Genomic DNA, 23,330 nt, shown 5'->3' on the forward strand with positions numbered 1-23,330 from the left:
GAGAGTAACAAAAGACAACAACTATTTTCGATAGAGAACTTCAGATAGTTGATTTGACAAAACATTATATAGGTAATGTACTAAACTAACCTTCACGTAAACAAAGTATAAAAATTTTAATTAGTATGAGATCATAATTGTAATTACTATTACGATGGCAAGATCAGTTATAATTATAGGACGTACAGGTACGATTGAAACAGCATAAATAATAAAAAAAATACTTTTAAAATATGAAATAGCAGTGAAATTTTCAGGTTATTTTGTTCACACTATAATACAACTGACAAAATTGTATTATAATGGGAAATGCATAAGTTATGTGAAATGAAAACCATATTTTCATAATTTTTTGATTCCATTAAAATTTTTAAGGCTATCAAATTATTGGAAGAAATGGTCAAAACATTAAGTTTAAAGTCTTTAATTAAAGCTTATTAGACAAGCTTTCAAATACTTTTTAGTGGACTTGACTATCAGTTTTAGTTTTAATGTTATATGAACTTCAACAGTGAATAAAAACTGATTTTTTCAAAAACTCGTGGAAATTTCAAACAGCCATAACTTCACAACTATTCGAACGATTCAGCCCATCTTTGAACTTGATCAAGATAATCGCCTATAGAATAAGGGTGGAAAATTTCATCAAGATCCGATAAGAACTGTAGGTGCTTTCGTAATGACAAGATCAGTTATAATCATACGTCGTAGAGGTACATTTGATACATCATAAGTAATAAAAGAAATACTTTTAAAATATAAAATAGCTGTAAAATTGACAGGTTATTTTGTGCACAATAAAATGCAACTGACGAAATTTCATTATGATGGGAAATGCATAAATGATGTTGAATGAAAACCATATTTTCAACATTTTTTGATTCCATTAAAACTTTCAAGGCTATCAAATTATTTATAGAAATCGTCAAAACATCAAGTTTAAGTTCATAAATTAAAGCTTATGAGACAAGCTTTCAAATACTTCTTACGGAAATTATCTATGAGTTTTAGTTTTAAAGTTGTATGAACTTGAAAGTGGTTAAAATTTTTTGTTTTTGGTAAATCGTGGGAATTTGAAACAGCCATGTCTTCTAAACTAATCAAACGATTGAGACCATCTTCGAACTTAACCGTGGTAATCGCCCATAGAATAAGTGTAAAAAATTTCATTAGGATCCGATAAGGATTCTAGGCGCAATCGTGTTCTCAAAACTTGGTTCTATTACATATATATATATATATATATATATATAAATTTTTCAACGAATGGTATTTTCGAACTCTACTCAACTAATTATAATAGGTTGTGACAAAATTCCTTGAAAAATCGACCATGAGGACAAATACAATACCTAGATTTTTCAAAAAATCTACCTAAAAATGAAGTTCAGGAATTATTTTTGAATGAATCTGATAAAGTTAATATTTTATGTAAATGGAAATTATTTATAAAATCTCATAAGTACTCTATAATATTTTATAAGCAATAGCCTTCTAACTAAAACTTACAAAAACTCATAAATCACATAGCTATTAAATTAAAATTAAATCTTTTAAGTTTTTAGAAGTTAATTCGATTATAGATTTTCTTACTAATTCTAATAAAATTTTTATGAGAAAAAGGTCTGCATTTGTCCATGTAATTCCTGATCCAGTCTCATAAAATTTCGAAGAAATACATGTTAAATATTTTCTCATAAAATATGACAAATATTTTATGATATTCAATAAGATATTATCTCCTAGGATAACTCTTACTGAAACTTATAAATTCTGAAAATTTCGTATAAAAAAATAATCTTATTGAGATTTTGTAAGTATTATAACATCGGAACTCGCCTGATCAATTCTTATTGAAAATACATTAGAATAAACTGTAACAATCTTATAGAAGTGAAAGTACTTATTCAATCTCATAATCGTTGGCGGAATTCGAGTCACAAAATCTCATAAATTAAAAAATCTTACTCATTCTTTTAAAAATCTAGTACGGAAATCATGATAGGAAAACATCAAAAGCTTTGACTCATAGATTCTCATAAAAATTCATATGAGAATTTTCTTAAATCTCATAGATATTTTCGAAGCTCATAGATTCTCATAAAAAATATTCAATATCTTATCAGAATTTATGAGAGCTTTTCCACAGGGAAACAATGTTTGTAAATTTTAAAAACTTTTAATTGAAAACTGATCAACGGTTTGGTAAAATCACAATACGTGTGGGATTACTACATAAAGATAGTAAAACACCAACTCATCTTGGTAGGTTTCCTAACACGTTTCGGTAGATTACTTGAATTGTATTGTATATTGTCTTTACAACACACTGATTTGTAATTTTACTCATATTTTGTTTTGTAAAATATTTGTCATTTTACAAAAATTTTTAACAGTGTAGATACTAAATGAGATTATTTATATGATTAATTCATGTTAAAAAAAAAATTTTCTAAAAATTCTGGAAAACGGTTGACCCTGGGCCAGTCCGGAAATTTTCCGCTGTTTCGAGCATTCTTTGTCATTCATATTTTTTGAACTAATTAACCGATTTTGATGTCCTGTGCAACACGGCACAGTTCTTAAGCTTCTAACTAAAAACATTTTCAGTGGAAAATTTAAAAAATCTTAATTATTATCTTTTTCCATAAACACTTGAAGTATACCTGACAAACTGCGTGACTTAAGAGCGTCTTTAAGTCTCTCATTATAGCTGCTTTACTTGTTATTCTGCAATTTAATTATAGAAATTTAAAAAATATTTCGTAAGAAAAAAAATATTTATACCTTGGAAAACCTTTTGCGCGATTCCAATCAACGTATAAATCAGTTATTACTCCTTGTATTATTTGTAAAATAGTAGGATTTTTAGAAAACTCCCTCTTTATGTTGTCTTCTTCTTTCAATAATTCTTCATAATACACTAATGGAAAAAATTAAAGGATCAAAAAAAAAAATTCCAAATTTTTGGGCGATTTTCAACAGGCCCTAACTTTGAGAGAAATGATCGTACACGAAATACAAGAAAAGGAAATTGTAGCTCCAAGTGTCTACTTTTTGGATTAAAACTTTAAAATTTTTTAGCGTCAGCGGTTTTTGAGTAATCTTAAAAAAACCAGTGACAAAAAAATTTTCAAATTAAAAAAATTTTTTTTTTTGGTCTTCGGGCGTGGAAAAAATTTTTTTTGCTTCACCACTATGAGGATCGGATACCTTCATTATTCAGCTTTAATTTCTTTTTTTATGGACCTTGATACGTTCACTTCTCGCCGAGATATCGATCTTCAAATGGAAAAGGATCCTTTTGTCTTTGATTATCGATATCTCAGAAACCAATGATCGCACAGAAAGTTAATGGTGGGTTTTAAAAACTTGAATAAATTCCCTTCAACGATTAGCCATTGCTTTTTCGAAAAAAATTTTTTTCCTATCGTCACATGAATTTAAAAATGCAACAAAAAAAGGGCTTTCGTGGTTTTTTGGAAAATCAAGCGCTGAAACGAAAATATTGTGGAAATCGATAATGTTAACTGTGCATTTTACAGTTCAATATATCCACAAAAACCCTACAAAGAGCCAGATCAATGCAACCAGCCGTTTTTTTGTTTCACTCGATCAAAGTTTTAAAAAAATTAAAGGATCACGTTTTTTGTTCTGAAAGGCTCATAATCTTTAATAAGATGAAAAAAAAAAATTTCGGAGCTTTGTCCACAATTTTATTGCAGACAGTGCTTAAATTTCCAAAAAAGAAAAAAGTTTTTCTTCAAAACAAAATTTTCAAAAAAAAAAATTTTTCAAAAAAATTTTTTTTTCGAATAACTTCAAGAAATTTAAAAAACCAACTCCCAATCATTTTTAACACGTTTCCGTCGCTGCATTCCGTGATTTTACTGATCTCTCGGTCATTAAATTCAAAAAACATTTTTTTTGCATTTATATTTTTCTCAATTTATCTATAAATTGTCTTATTAAGAAGGTTATTTGCATGTTTACATGTTTACACGGAGAGAAAAATATCGCCAGATTAAGTATACGTATCGCTATTTTGGCTATACGCTGTATAGTCATCTTACTTAACGATACGCCGTATAGCCAATTCAGCTATACAGAGTATCCTCGCATTGGATCGTCAAAATGACGATCCGTATCCTTATTTTAGGCATTTTATGAATCGCTGACATGACTATTGCGCAAACTCTGTATTTAGGCATCCGGCAACCGAGAACGATGATACGTATAGCCAATTTAGCTATACGGATCCTCACGCTGGCGATACAGATACCTATATCAACGAAACTACATATCGTTACAAAGGCTATTCGTCGTATTGTTAAATTAAATAAACGAATACTTAACCTAACCCAAATACGTATCTTTATTTTAACGATACTATAGATTATTAAATTAATTTGAGAGTATTCCTAAATGAGGTATACGAATCGTTATTCTGACGATACGTCATTTGAGGATACATTGGATAGTCATTTTGGCGATATTTTTCTCTCCGTGTAGGTTTCCACTATATTTAAATGGTGTATTACCGTACGATGGACGGTGTGGCTCAATAAGTTATAGATCAAATTGAACGGAATATAGTATAGGGCGGATAGCTCAACTGGTAGAGTACTCGGCGCGGTACCGAATTGGTCTGGGTTCGATTCCCAGTTCAGGCTATCGATATTTTTCTCAATTTATCTATAAATTGTCTTATTGAGAAGGTTATTTGCATGTTTGCATGTTTAGGTTTCCACTATATTTAAATTTATGCATTATGCATAAAAGATTTAAAATAATATCTGTAAGCGTGGACGAGCTTAATTGTAAATTTGTTGATAAAGACGGAAAAAAGTATGAAATTAATGCTAGTATTACAGAAACATCTTACATGATGTTACAAAACTATCAGACATAATTGGATAAATCAAATAATTGGGTAGAGGTACCGTTTTTGGCCATTTTAGGGCCAGTTTTGGACACTTGAAAAATTAAAATAAAATAATTTGTAAAAGACGCAATGACAAAATTAATTTTTAAAATGTATTCAAAGATACTTTTAACCCGCTATTAAAATGGTAATTTTATTTTACACTTTTTCATTAATTAAAATAAAATATCAAATGTCCAAAAATGGAGCAGTGGCCACAAATGGCACTTCTACCCTATTTCAAGAAAAATACAATCTTTGCCTTCTCTTTTTTTGAGACGTTCCAAATCTTTGGTCAATGGTTAGTCAGAGTCAATAATTTTATTTCAACATTCCACTTGTATAGATTCTTTCATTAAACGATCAGTAGCTTGTGTACTACCTGCCCTAGCAGATCCGAATAACGGTAAAATACGGTAATTTACGACCAAATACCGTATTTTACTGCAAATTTACGGTAAAATTGCGGCAATTCCCCGTAAAAGTTTCGGCAATACTGCGGTATTTTACGGTAAAAGTGTCATAAGTCTTTATTTTTTTAGTTTTAACTTCTTTTTTAAAATCATCAAGATCATTATCATGCTCACTCGCTTCATCTTCAGTATCTACATCACTTCTATCTTCAGTTGAAGCTTCATCGGCCACTACTTCTTCTGCTACAATCTTACTAGTGTTATAGCTTCTGATCGAGAATTTGAACTAATTTTCAATTTCTCAAGATCTACTGGCTCAGGTATAGAATTTAGACGACACAATTCTCTTAATAAAATTTCTACTTGTTTTATCACGTGATTGTCATCACCAGTCGTGTTGCTTATTAAAATTTTAATAGTAGCATTTAATATACTAGATTCATCAGAGTCTGCAAACCATACTGGTAGAGTTGTAGGATATGTTTCTGTAATACTACCATTAATTTCAGACTTTTTCCCGCCTTTATCAACACTAAATAGTTTTTATTTTTATACTTAATTTTTAATCATTATTTTTATTAAATTTTGGAAGGCGACCGCTGATGCAGTACGGGAGTATTTGCGTGAAAAGGGACCAAGTGGTATTGACCATGAATCGTATTTAAGGCTGAGGCGTTTGTTGGGAGATCATATGCCACTAAGTTCTGGGTCATCGGCCCAAGACAACTGATCAGAGCCAATTCCCGATTTTAACAGGCATCTGCAAGCGCTAGAGAGGATGATCGCTCATTTACCTTAATTCCGTCCCTTCCGACCATGAAGATGAGGACTAAAAGGATAAAAAAAAAGGAAAAAGATAAATAATAAATTTTTTTTAAGATTTTCTTCCCAATATTTTTTGTTCAATGCATTTTTCCGTACACTGAGAAAAAAATTTTCTCCTGACAACTATATTTTAGTTATGACAAGAAAATGATTTGATTGCCCATTGCCAATCATATATTTGGTTACCCTGATTAAACAAAAGTATTTGAAAGGATTAAAAAAATTTATATCCTTATGAATGCTATCGATTCCTGAAAATATGATTCAGAAGGATTTAACATGATTCAAATTTTTTAATTCTGTTAAATACTATTTAATCCTGAAAACATGATTTAACAGGATTTGAAATGATTTAAACTGTCAAATACTTTTAAATACTTTTTAATCCTAAAAAGATAACGAAATAAAAATATTATTTCAGGATTAAAAAGTATTTAATAGCATTAGAAATTTTAAATGCTAGTTAAATCCTTTTATATCCTAAAAAGATAACGAAATAAAAATATTATTTCAGGATTAAAAAGTATTTAATAGCATTAGAAATTTTAAATGCTAGTTAAATCCTTTTATATCCTAAAAAGATAACGAAATAAAAATATTATTTCAGGATTAAAAAGTATTCGGTAGCATTAGAAATTTCAAATGCTAGTTGAATCCTTTTATATCCTAAAAAGATATTAAAATAAAAACTTTATTTCAGGATTAAAAAGTATTCGGTAGCATTAGAAATTTTAAATGCTAGTTAAATCCTTTTATATCCTAAAAAGATAACGAAATAAAAATATTATTTCAGGATTAAAAAGTATTTAATAGCATTAGAAATTTTAAATGCTAGTTAAATCCTTTTAATCCTAAAAAGATAACGAAATAAAAATATTATTTCAGGATTAAAAAGTATTTAATAGCATTAGAAATTTTAAATGCAAGTTAAATCCTTTCAAATCCTTCTACTCCTTTCGATTATTTTAGTATTAAAAAGTATTTAATATGATTAATCGTGAATTTTAAAAAAGGATTTACAGTATTTAGAAGGATTTGAAAGTATTAAAATTTTAATCCTTTTTAATCCTGTCAAATACATTTTTTTAATCAGGGTTGTTTTAACTAAATCTTTTGTGATCCACCAACAAAACAAATTATTAGAAACTATAAAATATTTAGTAAAGATTTATACGCGTTTAGTAGCAAGCATAAAATCAAATTGATTACCTGTAGAGTTTATAAAGGAGTTATAATGAAATGTGTAAGTGATCATTATAGAGAATGAGTTATTAATAATAATTAGATATTATTTTGAAATGACAGAATACTACTTATTTAACAGTTCAATAAATGCATATTCGGAAAATTAATTTACTTCCTTCTCACGTACATTTTTTCATACTGACAAAAATTGTTCAGGAAAAATATTAATATTAAACATTAATGTCATAGTGTAATATAGGATACGCCTATATTACAATAAAATCTTTCAGCGGATATCTCGTCCCATAAATGCTTCAAGCTCGGAATATAAAAACTCCAAAATAAGTATTTTACCCGGGACACCACAAATGGTGGGCGCGATCTAGTGGCGAGCACCGAACTATTCCAGCTGCTGCTGCCTAACACCATAACTTTTAAATCAATAATCATTAGGTTCAAATATATATTTATTAACCTCGAACAAATATATATATTTATTCTAAATGAATATATTTTTTTGTGTCTAATTAATATTTATTAGAGTTAATATAATAATATTTTGCTCTAATATTTGGATTTGTTGGCATTACAAATTAGTTTAGTTGTCCTTTAAATAAATATTTTCTTAACTCTACCATATGATTTTATTATCTTAGAGAGAGAAATATTAATGTCAACCAAATAGAGTCTATTAAATCATTTGTTAAAAATGATAAAATAGATTATATTGACGTAACAAAATTTAGTTGTCCCAAATAGTTTTTAGCTTAATAGAATTCAACAAAACCATTTTAATTGTCCAAAGAGAAATTTTTTCTCAATGGAGCATCAATAGTTTTTACACAATTGAATAATAAATCCCCAGCGCTCTTAAATTTTCCAATTGCTTTAAAAATAAATAATTTAATTAATACCTCAATTTATCTAACACAGTTAATTATTATTAATTATTACATACTAATTAACTAATACTTATTTAGCTTATTTGAATAGTAAATAAATAAAATTTTTTTTTTTTTTTAATGTCTATTAAAAATATTGATTTTTTTTTTATATTAATTTAATACTTCTTACGATGTTAATTTTCGAATGGCATTCACAATTAATTTCAAAATAATTAATATGTGTAAAATTACATTTATAAAATAAATTTACTTGATATACGGAAATGACAAAATTTTTGAAAATTAATTTTCCAAGTTTCATCAGAAATCGAAGTAAAAAATTCTTATTTTTTTAAATTAATTAATTAGTTAATTAATACACAAAATTTTATAATAGTTTATTATTTTACAGGCACTCTATTTTTGCGGAAGTATTCGTAATCGAAATACTGTCATGGTAATAAAAAAAAAAATCATAATAATAATTAGAGTAAGAAATAAAATTTTTAAAAATTAGGACTGTTAATTTTTTACAGTGATTATTAATAAGTGATTAATAATAAAATTAATCTCAATAGGAATTCGAAAAATAAAAAAAACTATTTTGTAATAGAGTTAACTTAATTAAATATAAAGTTTAACGATGACCAATTAATAATCCATTAAGAAGGGAAGACATCAGTTGGCTACTGATTGTTTTTGCTGAATGTATCAAATGCCTACAATATTTTTTCGTACATTGGAAATTCTTACTGCTCAGTTGGCTACTAAAATTTATTCTACGGTTTTATTGCCTACAAAAATATTAAATACATAATTTAATTGCATAAAATAAAATTGCAGTGTTCTATTGCCTACAGAAAAGTAATTCATGATGTTCAATTGATTGCTATTTAATTGTGAACCCAAATCAAAGAAATACCTGTTTAATGTAGACAAGCTCCTGATTTATTTGCTGAGAAAATCTTGTACTTGTTGAGGAGAAATGACCAACGTTCAAGACCGATCACTTGATAAAAAAAAGACGATTGATCTGTAAAATATCAGAACTGCGGTAGTCTTGACAAAAGTATAACTCGCCATGTCCATAACAAGACACTCGGTTGAATCTCATAGTCGACGCAGGGAATATCACCTGATCAGGTCACTAATTTCTGATAGAAAACTCTGTCGTTTTCCAGTTGCTATTGTGAAGACCGCCGAGGTTCTGATATTTTTCAGACCAGCTGCGTTTTTTTTTATCAAGCGATCAGTCTTGAACGTTGGTCATTTCTCCTCAACAAGTACAAGATTTTCTCAGCAAATAAATCAGAAGCTTGTCTACATTAATTAGGAATTTCTTTGACTTGGGTTCACAATTAAGTAGCAATCAATTGAACATCATGAATTATTTTTCTGTAGGCAATAGAACAGTGCAATTATTTTTTTATGCAAATAAATTATATATTTAATATTTCCGTAGGCAATAGAACCGTAGAATAAATTTTAGTAGCCAACTGAGCAGTAAGTATTTATAATGTACAAAAAAATAATGTAGGGAACTGATGCCTTCCCCATTAGAAATACAATTCAATTGATTATGCATTCTTTTTGCTTTTTGTTTCGTCGAATTAATTAGATTTTATTTACGAACATGCGAGATTGTTAATTTCGACTAGCTGCACGTTCGATAGAAAAAACTTTTTTTTTTATGAGTAGTAATACTTTTTTGATACATTTTATTTTTATTAACAATTTCAATAAACGATTAAATTAATTCAATTCGTATTCGTACTTTAAATATTGAAATGATTGTGTGTAAAGTTTATAATTAAAAATTTTAATAAATTAATTTTTAAGAATTCGCGAATAGTATTCGAATAAAATTTGAATTTTATTTTAATTATTCGAAAAGTATTGTGTTTGTCAGTTTTTGAATTTTTCACAAATTTTTCCATTCGAAAATTTAATTCGAATTTTGAGTATTTAATTTTTTATTCCCATGTTTTCCAAAACTCCAAATCAGAAATTTTCTATCTGGTTTGAATTTTGAACATTTAATTTTAAATTCCAATAAAATTAAAAAAAATCAACTAAGTAAATAATTCAAATTATTCGATTCAAATTTTTAAACCCGAATTTAAATATTCGGCTGGAATTCCATCTTAAATTTTAAATTTCCCCAAATAATTTATACAAATTTTTTTACAATAATTTACAGCCAATTTGAAAATTTACAATTAATTATAAAATAAAAAAATTATTCGCATATTCCTACTAAATTTAATATTTCAAAAAAAAAAAAAAAAAAAAAAAAATTACTGCTTAAAAAAAAATCTGGGCGTCGGTTGACCCTGGGGGCCAGCCCCACAACTTCTCACTGTTTTCGAGCTCAAGGAGCTTGAAAACATTACTGTGAATATATTTTCGAGCTCTTCGAGCTCGAAATTGCAATTACCTGGGATTATTTTCTATGAGCTTTTGAAGCTCTACCAAGTTACGTATACGGGAAGAAATGTATGGTACTTATCACCATACTCTTATTACAGTATTGCAGCAAGTACCATAAGTATGGCGTTATTCACCATACTGTATAGTACAGAAAATTTTGTGTAGCTTACATGTCTGTATAGCAGAATTGACCAGATAAGTATGGGCTTGAGGCCCATACTACATTGAAGAAACGGCAATGCCACTAGGGCATTCCGCAATAGATCTTTGTGCGGTAGTCAATACACTATCGGATTACTACCAATACCGCATAGATGTAGCTGCAATACTTCGTCGATAAATAGATAAAAATATATTTATGTAAACAAGTGATCACAGGTTATATTAGGAAATAATTCTTATTTGAAAAAATTTATACTTTGATTTTTAATTAATTTTTTTAATTAAAAAAAAAAATGATCCCTCATACCTGAAACGTTAAATTTACTATAAAAAAAAGTGCATGTTAAAATATAAAAAATATTTATTCTTCATATAAAAGAAAATTCATATTAAAAATACATACCAAATATAGTTATGAATATATAAAAAAAACGTATATAAAAAATACATTTTTTATATAAATTTTATATATTTTTTTTTCTAAGTTGTTGGTTACAGTAAAAATATAATTTTTACATATATTTTTTATATTTCCATAATTGTATTTTTTATATATTTGAAATATATTGTTTATATAATTTTTTAATATTTTTATATATGTATTTTTTTATATATTCTAAGATATATTTTTAACACATTCAAAATACATTTTTTTTATATGAAAAATATATTTTTGTAATATTTTAACATATGTTTTTTTTATAAATTTTTTTCATGGGAGTATAACCTATGTTTTGAATCAAATAAACTTTGATAATACTACAATATTAGCATAAGTAATTTGACAATATTGAATAGCGTTATCTACCAGAAGCATTGTGCATACCGCTAAGCAGTATGGGTTTGACGCCCATACTGACATAGGCTCATCTGCCATGACTATCGTGAATGTTACCATTCCCGTGATGGTCAAATCATCTATACTCACAATTTTTTAACGAATGAAAAAATCTTTGCTACCATACAGTATGGTAGAATCGACCATACAACATGTGGTATTCGCGAAAAATTTCTTTCCGTGTATGATTTCAGACACATTTAGTACATTATATTTTGATTTATCCGGAAATAATAACGTTTTATGTTATTTTTTTAACTTTTCAGCGCCGATATCTTTTGAACTAATAAACCGATTTTGACGTTAGAGGTGGCACTCGGCGCGTTTTCTCGAATTCTAGAGCTGGTAAACTTTTGAAATCGTTTGGTTCAGTTGTTTCGAAGATATTCGCAAAAAAACCGTTTTTTACCATTTCTTTCGCCCACGATAACTCTCGAACGAATAATCCCATTGCGATGGCTAAGGCGGCAATCGACGCGTTTTATTAAGTTCTAGAGCTGATAAGATTTTGAAGTTGATCGTATAAGTCGTTTCTGAGAAATCAATAAAAAACTAAAAAAAAAAAATTTTTTTTATCGTAATTTGCCAATATTTTCGAGTCTGCTTGATCAAATGATCTGAAATTGTCAGAAAAGTTGATGGCCAACAAGCTCTTTCGATTGCCGCCTTAACCATCCAAATCGGTTCATTAGTTAAAAAGTTATAGACCGGTCACACACACACACACACACACACACATAAATACATACATACATACATACACTCGGACATCATTCTGGAAAAAGTCAGAATAGCTTCCTAGGACCTCAAAACGTCGACATCTGATGAAAATTCGACCTTCGAAAATCGGGGTGAAAACAAGAACTTCCCAATTTTTCGAAAATCGTCGATTTTCTTAGCGGGAAGTTAAAAAAATATCGCCTAAATTTAAAACACCCTAATATACATGTACAACATAAATATAGTTATAACTTATATGTTTGTATTTATTAGAAAAAGAAAGATTTAGATTAGAGAGAGAGGGATACTGAGACTTTGTTGTGGGGATTAAGAAAAATGTAAAAGGAAAATATGTATGTGGTTAACCTTGAACGATCAAATAGATACTTTTTGCGCACAATAACTTCGATAATTTATTTTTGAGATTTAATTATATACTTGACATTAGATTTAAGTTTAAAAAACAATGTTATTTTTATTTTATTAACTTAAAAAATGTAATAAACTTCAATCATGTAATGAAATTATTAATAAACAATCGGAATCAATAAATATTGAGATTTATAAATAAATAAAAGGACTGATTATATTTTAAAAATAATAACTGATAAATGATAAATATTTCCTCGGATAATTATTCTCCGAACTCGACTTAATTTAGTTTACTTAGTATAATTGACCATTTTCACACTCTTAAGATACATAATGAAGCAGTCGTTATTTAACGATCAAAATGATGGCGCCTGTCTAGGGTTACCATGATTCTTTTGAAAATAATGCAGGTATACCACTAAACAATGTACTGGGAGACCATTAGACAGCAGGATTTTTCCCGTAATGTTTGACGCCTAATTTGTTAAGTGTTTAATCGGATTACGATTTCAAATGATATCTTGAGCACAGATAATCTTTACTGAACAATTACAACCGTAAATTATTATTTAAATTGCTTTAGTCTACAACGAAAAATTCACACTTTAAATTTAAGTAAATGGGTATATCATCAACATGAGACTTATGATCTTTTAGTCTGAATACTCATGAGCCATTTAAATTTTTGGATTCTACTAATTTTAAAATTCTACTTTGTAATGACATAAGTATTGCTTTGAAAGTAATATAATACTTAAATCATTCAAATATTTATTTACACTGAAAAAAATAAATATTTCTCCCAAAGAAATCAATTTATTTGTGGTTTTTTTTAAAATATTTCTTCATATAAATATATTTGGTACAACAAAATATGACAGTGGATTCGAATAATTTTATAATTTGACGGAAATATATCATTTATTTGTGGTAAAGATATTAAATTTGTGACAAATAACCCAAAATTTGGCGATACTATACATATATTCGAAGCCCTCATTTATGTGTAGCAATTGGATCATTTCTTTACCACAAATAAATCACTTATTTTACGCAATTAAACTACTCAAATATATATATTATATCTTTTTAAAAATTAAATATTTATTTGGCCATATCCAAATATACGATATCTTTGGCTCAAATAATTTTTTTTTTTCAGTGTATGTACTGTTATGTTGGGGTGACTTGGACATGAAAATTGCTATATTTTACAAAATTTCAATCTATTATTCTAATACTGTCCGATTTATGGCGCCGATTTTTAGTTTTTAAATAAATTTTTGACTTTGTTTTTTTGAGAACGAAAGAGAACTAAAAGCGAATCATCGTACATGAATTTTTTTTTAAAAACTTCGGATAGAGAACTCAAAAAAAGTCAAAAAACTGTGAGGAGAATGTCACAGCACCAATAGAAAAGTAAAAAGAATATAAGATAATCAAAAGCATAATATTGAGAAATTGAGAAATCCAAAAACTATAACTTTGACCCCGAGCCTCAAGATATCGAGATATAATTTTTGCCAGAAAAAAACAAATTACTGAACATTTTCTCATTAACACATGATTAAATGTCTAGTCATAACTTAAATGGATCCATAAAGACTACTGTAATTACGATAATATCAACAATTATATGCAGACACATTTAACAGACAAGTTCAGGTATAATTTGACGCCTAAGCTCTATGAGGGTAATTAAAGCACGTTCGTCAGTAAATTTGTAATTCAAGTAATGACTGTTGTATACATCTTATTGGTTAAAATTTTGGGGTAAGAGTAAAAGACCCATAGTTCCGGAGCATATATAAACCCGAAATTTCTGTTACAAATCAATTTGTGAAAAATTGTCAAGTGCAATAGTCGACAGTTCAGTGAAGTAACGTTAACATTATTCAAATAACAACTAAGTCATGGCATTATTATCATCAATAAGAAGAGCATTTCAAGACAGTCTCGACGTATATCTCTTAGAGGCAGTAAAGACAAAAGATTTGACAAAAATCCATCGAATTGTCATGGACCAAGTACCCGACATTCCGCCAAATGCAATGAACCCTGCAAGACTTATGTATTTGGCTCTGGTCAACAAAAAGTTTGACTTAGCTCAAGAAATATATACGACTTTTGTGGGCTATGCAATAGATGATTATGTGGAATACAACGATGAAGAAGAGTTTATGGGGTGGACTGCGTTGCATTTTGCTGTGGAGAACAAGAACCGCAAGGTAGTCAAGTTCTTATTAAAAAGAGGAGCTGATGTTAACTGTGAAAATGAAGAGAAAGATCAACCAATCAATCTGGCTGTTGATAACAAAGACATTAAGACGACTAGATTGCTGTTAAGTTACGGAGCTGACAAGAGGCATTGCCAGGATTGGCTAGTTACACCAGACAATAAAAGGTATTTTCGATTAAAATTTGTTCGTATTTGATTATTAACTATATAATATAAACATATTTTTATATCAATGCTGAATATTCAATTGAATATTAAGTATTCAAAGTATTTAAAATTGAAAATTTTGATCTATTTCATTTTTTGAAGACAAGTAACGACGATATGTAAAAATGTTCAACTAAAATTTTACTGCAGTACTCGTAAAAAATTTTTTAAATTTATTAAATTAATAACTATTTCATTTTTCTATGATTAGAAAACAAAATTTTTTTTAATAATTTACTATATTTGAATCAATAGTAATTAATATTTACACTGTAATAATTGAATGTTTCTATAATTATTATAGAAAACAATCACGTCGTCGTATTAAAAAAAAATAATTTTGGTGAATGGTCCGGAAAATGGGTATTTTGTCAATTTAAAATGTAAAAGAAGTGGTCAAGGATTAGGACATTCAAAAATATTTTCAATTTCTGTTTCAAAGATTTTTTAATCGTGGTTTCATACATCAACGTTTTCAATTTTAATTCATACGACTCATTTGAATCATTATTAACATAAAAAATTTTTTTATAAAAATCATTTTATTAACATAAACCATATAAAGCTTTAACACCAAAACCTATTTCATTTCAGTGATATCATCGAATTTCCCGAATCGAATATCGAATCTTGCGATTCGAATATCGATTATTGCGATTTGAATATGGAATTTAGTGAATCGAATATCGAATGTTCCGAAGTGTATACCGATTTTTCCGAATGGAATATCATTAATTCCCCGATTCATCATCTCATCACGTAACCAAGAATACGAATTAAAGAAATTAAAAATAAGTCATCAAAAACCTTTTTTTTAAACTTTTTTTAAATTGTGAATTTATGTGTCAACGCTTTAAAACTTAATTTATATAAAACATTGTAACTATAATATAGGGGATAGCCGAGCAAAACGAGGTACTGAAGGAAATTTTAAATTTTCGAGGACTAAAATACGCTAAATCTTTTTTATTTTAATAATTGTGAAAGTAAGCAGAAACAAATTTTAGTTACCGTTAAAAAGAAAAAATTATTTTCGCGGGCAAAATGAGGTACCCTCTAAAAAGGTAAAAAAAAAATTCTGAGTTTTAAATGAATTTAATTAAATTTAATTTGTTGTGAGTAATTGTCATGAAAAAAAATTATATTTTACATGATTATTTGATACAAAAGAAAAAAATTTTAATGGTTTTTATCATAAAAAAAGTCATTTTTCGACTGACCCCGTTTTGCTCGGCCCTCCCCTCCATGAAAAAAATATTTTTTGTAAATTAGTTATAAGTATTTTCAACTGAATTAAATATACAAAAAAAAAATTGTAATTGTAACAATCTGACATCAACTTGTTTTTTAAAATAAAAAAAAAAATTTAATAAATATTTTAATTATATTTAAATCACCCTAGGTTAAGAACAGAATCCTACTTCATACCACCGCTAATATTAATTATTAATTAACCCAATTATCGCTTTCTCACAAAAAAAAAATTTTTCTTCAATAGTTACCGAAAAAAATAATTTTCCAACGTTTTTTTTTTTCTCTTTAACGACTCGTGGATATCCATGATCGGTTACATCAAAGTAAACTGCTTTTACACTTCCTACAATATTATATTGTTAAAACAAATCAATATCCACTTCATTTTAAATAACACTTTCATTTATCCTCTACTATTTTTAATCCATTAAATTTCTTTACTCGCGTAAAATAAACTTACCCATAAATCTCACCGTCTTCAATAGTAATAATTTACGAAATCACCATTTGCATTTTTGCCGCGAAAAATATTTTAAAACTCAAGTAACAATAAAAAAAAAAATCGGTCGGTCAGTTGACCCTGCGGGCCAGCCCCAAAACTTCCCGCTGTTTTCGAGCTCAAGAACCTCGAAAACATTATTGTGAATACATTTTCGAGCTCTTCGAGCTCGAAAATACGTTTGTATGTTGTTGTTTTCGAAAAAAAAACGTTTTTCACCATTTTTTCTCCAACGATATCTCTCAAACGAATAAACCGATTGAGACGGTTGAGGTGGCAATCGACGCGTTTTATCAAGTTCTAAAGCTGATCAAATTTTGAATTCGATTTATCGTGTCGTTTTTGAGATATTTCAGAAAAAATAAAAATATTTTTTTTTTTTAATTCTTTCCACAACGGTTTCTCTTGAACGAATGAACCAATTTGGATGGTTGAGGTGGCATTCGACGCGGCTTATAAAGCTCTAGAGCCCAGTCCATTTTGGAATCAATCCATGAAACACATTAAAAGTTATCCGAAAAAAACACTTTTGAAAAAATTTTATTTTTGGAATATCTCTGAACGAGCCCTACCGATCAAGCTAAATTTTCTTACAGCTTTGATATTGACAAGCCGCGTCGAATGACACCTTAAAGTTCAAAATCGGTTCATCCGTTCAAAAGATACAGGTATTTACATACGTTCGTACGTACGTACATACATACATACATACACTCGGACATCATCTTGAAATTAGTCAGAATAGCTTCCTAGGACCTCAAAACGTCGACATCTGATGGAAATTCGATTTTCGTAAATTGGACCGAAACCAATAACTTCCCGAATTTTTGAAAATTTACAATTTTCTTAGCGGGAAGTTAAAAATTAAACTTTTTTTTGAAGCACCCTAATGTATATATGTATGTCATTTATACATTTTGATGACTCGAATTTTTTTTTGCATTAAATTAAGGAAAACTACCCCTACAACTCATGTCCTGCGGAATTTTTCGAGCCCTGTTACCTGTTCGAAAATAACTCTTAAATTTCTGGTTCTGACTCCGAATAAAACTGAATAAAAACAGATTTGAAATTTTTAAATCGGTTTTATTCTGTTAAATTCGAAAATAATCCTCGAATTCTTTTAAATTCTGTCTTACCGAATTCAACAGAATTGAGTAGAATTAGAATTTTTAATTCGGTCGCTCAGTTGTTTAATCAGAGTTATTTCCACTTTGCCGCAGAAATTTTCTAAATGTGCAATTAAATTTTCATCATAATGTTTTTGAAACGATATTCATCTCAATCAACCGTATGAGTAGATCAAATCTATAAGTTCATGAAATATTCTATTGTCGTGTTTAGCTACAATCAAATTTGATATTTACACTATCTGTCTTTAATTAATTAGTTTAAACATTTATTTTCATAACATCAAATACATTTCAATGACTTTATTTATATATCTATAATACATTTCCATGACTATGCCTATATAATGTCTCTTGTACATTTTCGTGACTTTGAATTCATATATATAAACATATACACATTTTTTATTATATATAGTATAAAATTGAATATTTTCTGGTGAAAAATGAATTCTTAACTTCGCAATGAATAATTTTCTTTGTAATTGTAATTGTTTCTCATTATTCAGACCTCAAGAATACGGGACAAAAATATCAACTGCTGATGTTTCATTGAATTTTCGGGGAGAAACGTCGTAGTTAACGAAAAGTGTCTACCAATTGCCCTGTTAAATTTTTTTAGCTCCAAATACTTGAAAAAGAATTAGAAGTTTCAATGTCTATCAATCAGTTATAGCATAGCATAGTAATGAACTCCTGTTTAAAAAATTAATTTCCTCTTTGCAGCAGAAATTTTCTAAATGGGCAATGAAATTTTTATCATAATGTTATTGAAGCAATATTCATCTCAATCAGCCGTTTGAATAGATCAAATCTATAAGTTCACGAAATATTCTATTTTTTTGCTTAGCTACAATCAAATTTGATATTTACACTAGCTGTCTTTAATTGATTAGTTTAAACATTTACTTCCATAACATCAAATACATTTCCATGACTTTACTTATATATCTATAATACATTTCTATGACTTTGCCTATATAATGTCTCTTGTACATTTCCGTGACTTTGAATTCATATATATAAACATTAGACTGTGCCAAATGAAATCGATATTTTTTTTTTTTCGGTCCCATACGAAAATTAGGTTGTCTCACTAAAAAAAAAAATCCTGAAAAAATTTCAGCTCGATATGTCTATTTTTCAGTTAGCGCTCGCGTAAATAAGAATTTTCTAATAAAATTGTTTTTTATCCCAACTTAATATTTTACAACTCATTAAGTATAACTGATTAAAAAATGGCCAAGGTGCCATTTTGTAGGGAATTCAATTCTCTACAAAAGGAACTTTTGATCGAATGAAAAACATCAGCCAATTTTTTTCTGCACCCATTTGAACCTAATTTTTTTTCAAAATTTGCATTTATATTTACTATTAAACGCTTAGAAAACTATGTTTGCTATGTATGAAACTTATTGAATTCAATTTCTCTAGGAACCTTTATGATCCCAAGGAATAGTTTTCATACTTGAAGTAATAAAACTAGCATTAAACTATTGATATTAACGATATTTCTAACAATACTTTTTTTTTGTTTTGACATTTTTCGCATTTAATCTTTCTAGTTATTTTTTTCTGCATTAGAATATCGTTCGTAATTGTGATTTTGAGATTCTCATACTGCTGATCAAAAATTATTACTTTATTGATAAAAATATACATTGTTTATCATAATAAAATACTTATTAAAATTTAAATAAAGGAAAAAGTGATGTTCTAATTGTGCAAGAAAGTTTTTATCGATTCTGTTACTAGTTTTTAAGAGTTTATGATATGTCAGGAGACCCTGTACGTAATGTACATACGTACCCTGTACATACGTACGTACGTATGTATGTACACACATACATACACTCGGACATCATCGTGAAATTAGTCAGGATAGCTTCCTAGGACCTCGAGACGTCGACATCTGACGGAAATTCGATTTTCGTAAATCGGACCGAAACCAATAACTTCCCGAATTTTTGAAAATTTACAATTTTCTTAGCGGGAAGTTAAAAAACATCGATTTCATTTGGCACAGTCTAATAAACATATCCACATTTTTCATTATATATAGTATAAAATTGAATATCTTTTTGTGAAAAATAAATTCTTAACTCTACAATGAATGATTTTTTTTTGTAATGGTAATTGTTTCTAATTATACAGACCTCAAGAATACGGGACAAAAATATCAACTGCTGATGTTGCATTGAATTTTTGGAGAGAAACGTTGTGGTAATCAAAAAGTGTCTACCAATTACACTGATAACTTTTTTAAGCTCCAAATATTTGAAAAAGAATTAGCAATTCCAAAGTCTATCAAATAGTCATAGCAGAGTAATGAATGACAGTTTTCAAACTTTATTTCTTCGTTACAGCAGAAATTTTCTAAATATGCAATTAAATTTTCATCATAATGTTTTGGAAGCGAAATTCTTCTCAATCAGACGTTTCTATTTCCTAGTTTCATAAGTAATTATTTAACTCTATGGAAAGAAGAATGTGTCATTCTTCATTTATCAGAGTGACGAATTTACATATATATTTAACATGCCGTAAAAATAATTGCAAATTTTCCAAAATTTGGGGAGCTGTTGTTTCTACTACGATTCTCCAAAATCAGGAATTCCTTAAATTTCGACGTTTGAAAATCCTAGGATGCAATTCTGACATTTTCAGAGAAATATCTGTTTGTGTGGGTATTTGGGTGGGCCAAAAAAAAGAACTCATTTTTTTTTCGTCAGTTATCGTGTAAATATTGTTCAAGATGATGACAAAAAACTTCTGGTGAAATTTGAGCTCTTAATATTCACACTTAGAGGTGTCGCTTCGTGATTTTTGATGCTGCATTTGATGAACATGAAGGGTAAAAAAAAATTCTCAAGTTTGCAATTTTATACCCCGGCAATAGTTCATGGTACAGATAAGCTCAGAAAAATTATTTCGTAGGACATTAAACGCTCTACAAAAAATGTCTCCAATCATTTTTTCGATAAATTCATCTGTTCAAAAGTTATTGGAGCTTGAACTCAAATTTATAGTAAATTTCGAGATCTTTTTATTTTTCCAGAGAAACTATCAGACTGATCACAGAACATCATAAGATCTTTTTTTTAGACAATTTTGTTCCCTACAAATTAATTTTTTTAATAATTTTTTGAATTCCGCACTGTTTTCTATTTATTTTCATTTAAATGTCAAGCTTAGGAAATCGATCAGAACACTACTTCTTTAAGAGCTTGACATTAAAATGAAAATAACTAGAAGACAGTACGGAATTAAAAAAAACTTTAATCGAAATAATTTGTATGGATTAAAATTATCTAGAAAAAATACACTTATCCAAAAAATTAAAGGAACAAGAAAATTTTATAAATTTTTTTGAGATTTTTGGAAGGCTGTAATTTCGTGAAAAATGATCGTATCGAAAAAATTAAAAAAGCAAATTGAAGCTTGAAATCTCTAGTTTAAATATCATCCAGCAAAATATTTTTTTGAGCCACGGTTTTTGCGGAATCATAAGAAAAAGGTCGAGACAAAATTTTTCTAAATTTTTTGGTTTTGTTTTTTAGGTCTTCGGGGCCGGGAAAAATTTTTTCAAAAAAACGAATTGATGGCTTGTTTAGGAAATTTATTCAGCTACAATTTGCTTTTTCTTGTTTCTCTATACGACGATTTGCTGCTGAGATATCAGCCTTTAAATGAAAAAGGATCCTTTTGTCTTTGATTACACCGGCACACAAAAAAAAACAAGTTCTCTGTACTTTTGACGGGACCGATTTATTACCATGTATTTTGACCCGCTGAATCCGAATCCGAGGTCCGTTTAACCCGTACACCCTCAGATTTTTAGAAAACTTTAAAAAACCTCAAAAATACACAAAAATCGACCGTTTTTTAAATTTATAAATTTTTTTAACCCTAACTAAGCATGATTTTTATGTATTTCGGTCCTCCACATACTAACCTGAAGTTTATTTAAAACATTAGCCATTCAAAGTTTGAGTAAATTCCAAAAAACCCCAAAAAATTGCAAAAAAGCAAAAAAACTCTTAGTGTTGTGATGAAAAAAATTTTTTGAAGCATATTAAAATTTTTTTATGTTTCTGGCCAAAATATTTTTTATATATATATCACAGATCGAACAATATGATTTCTTTTATTTATTTCGATTTAAAAAATGATTTTTGTTATACTAAATTTTATTTTTTTCAATTTTTTGGGAATTTTTGCCATTTATTTAAAATTTTAGAGATGTCTGAGCCATGGATGTTCGAGAATTATATGTGACAGATAAACATACATGAAAATAATTATTTATTTAGCCCTATAAAATTTTTTTCATCACAACACTAAGAATTTTTTTGCTTTTTTGCAATTTTTTGGGGTTTTTTGGAATTTACTCAGACTTTAAATGGCTAATGTTTTAAATAAACTTCAGGTTACACAGTAAAAAATATTGTGTATTTGTGTCGAAAACGGTTTGTGTTAAACTAACACAAAGTTTGTGTCACTTTTTGTAACATAAAAAATGTGTTATACACTCTTTATTAACACATTTTGTGTGTTACTGTGGATTCTTTGCGCCCTCTTGTGGCGATATTTTAACATAATCTTTGTGTTAAAAAGGGGTTACACAAAGTTTGTGTCGAAATTTCAACACAAATTTTGTGTCAACCGTTTTTAACACACAAACTGTGTTGATTTTACACAATATTTTTTACTGTGTAGTATGTGGAGGACCGAAATACATCAAAATCATGCTTAGTTAGGGTTAAAAAAATTTATAAATTAAAAAAACGGTCGATTTTTGTGTATTTTTGAGGTTTTTTAAAGTTTTCTAAAAATCTGAGGGTGTACGGGTTAAACGGACCTCGGATTCGGATTCAGCGGGTCAAAATACATGGGAATAAATCGGTCCCGTCAAAAGTACAGAGAACTTATTTTTTTTTGTGTGCCGGTGTTATTCATATCTCAGCAAGTTATGGTCACACAGTAATTTAAAGGGCAGTTTAATAAACTTGAATAAATTCCCTACAAGCTCCATTTTCGATGTTTTCAAAAAAAAATTTTTTTTCATCCTTGATATCCATTTAAAAAACCCACAAAAAATGGCCATTTTCTGTTTTTTTAGTCAACTCACCGCTACTCTGCAAGTATTGATAAAAAAAATAATTTTGCCAGGTAATTTTACAGCTTAATGTACCCCAAAAAACCCTGGAAATTTTCAGATTGATCCATTGAACCGTTTGTCCGGACC

The 23,330-nt window shown here is 28.3% G+C and overlaps 1 protein-coding gene across 1 annotated transcript; it reads left to right on the forward strand.

The window, feature by feature from the left end:
- Nucleotides 1-14,323: 14,323 nt before the first annotated feature.
- Nucleotides 14,324-16,533, forward strand: LOC130665330 (ankyrin repeat domain-containing protein 49-like). Its single transcript, XM_057465663.1, has 2 exons — nucleotides 14,324-15,157; nucleotides 15,794-16,533. The coding sequence occupies exons 1-2, from the start codon at nucleotides 14,667-14,669 to the stop codon at nucleotides 15,960-15,962; spliced, it is 660 nt and encodes a 219-aa protein (XP_057321646.1). The 5' UTR covers nucleotides 14,324-14,666; the 3' UTR covers nucleotides 15,963-16,533.
- Nucleotides 16,534-23,330: the final 6,797 nt, after the last annotated feature.

This window comes from Microplitis mediator, chromosome 3 (assembly GCF_029852145.1).
Source record: "Microplitis mediator isolate UGA2020A chromosome 3, iyMicMedi2.1, whole genome shotgun sequence".
NCBI lineage: Eukaryota > Metazoa > Arthropoda > Insecta > Hymenoptera > Braconidae > Microplitis > Microplitis mediator.

Coding starts and splice junctions, on each gene's coding strand:
- LOC130665330 (XM_057465663.1), top strand. CDS start 14,667: ATGGCATTATTATCATCAATAAGAAGAGCATTTCAAGACAGTCTCGAC. Junction 15,158..15,793: donor GTTACACCAGACAATAAAAG/GTATTTTCGATT, acceptor ATTTCATTTCAG/TGATATCATCGAATTTCCCG.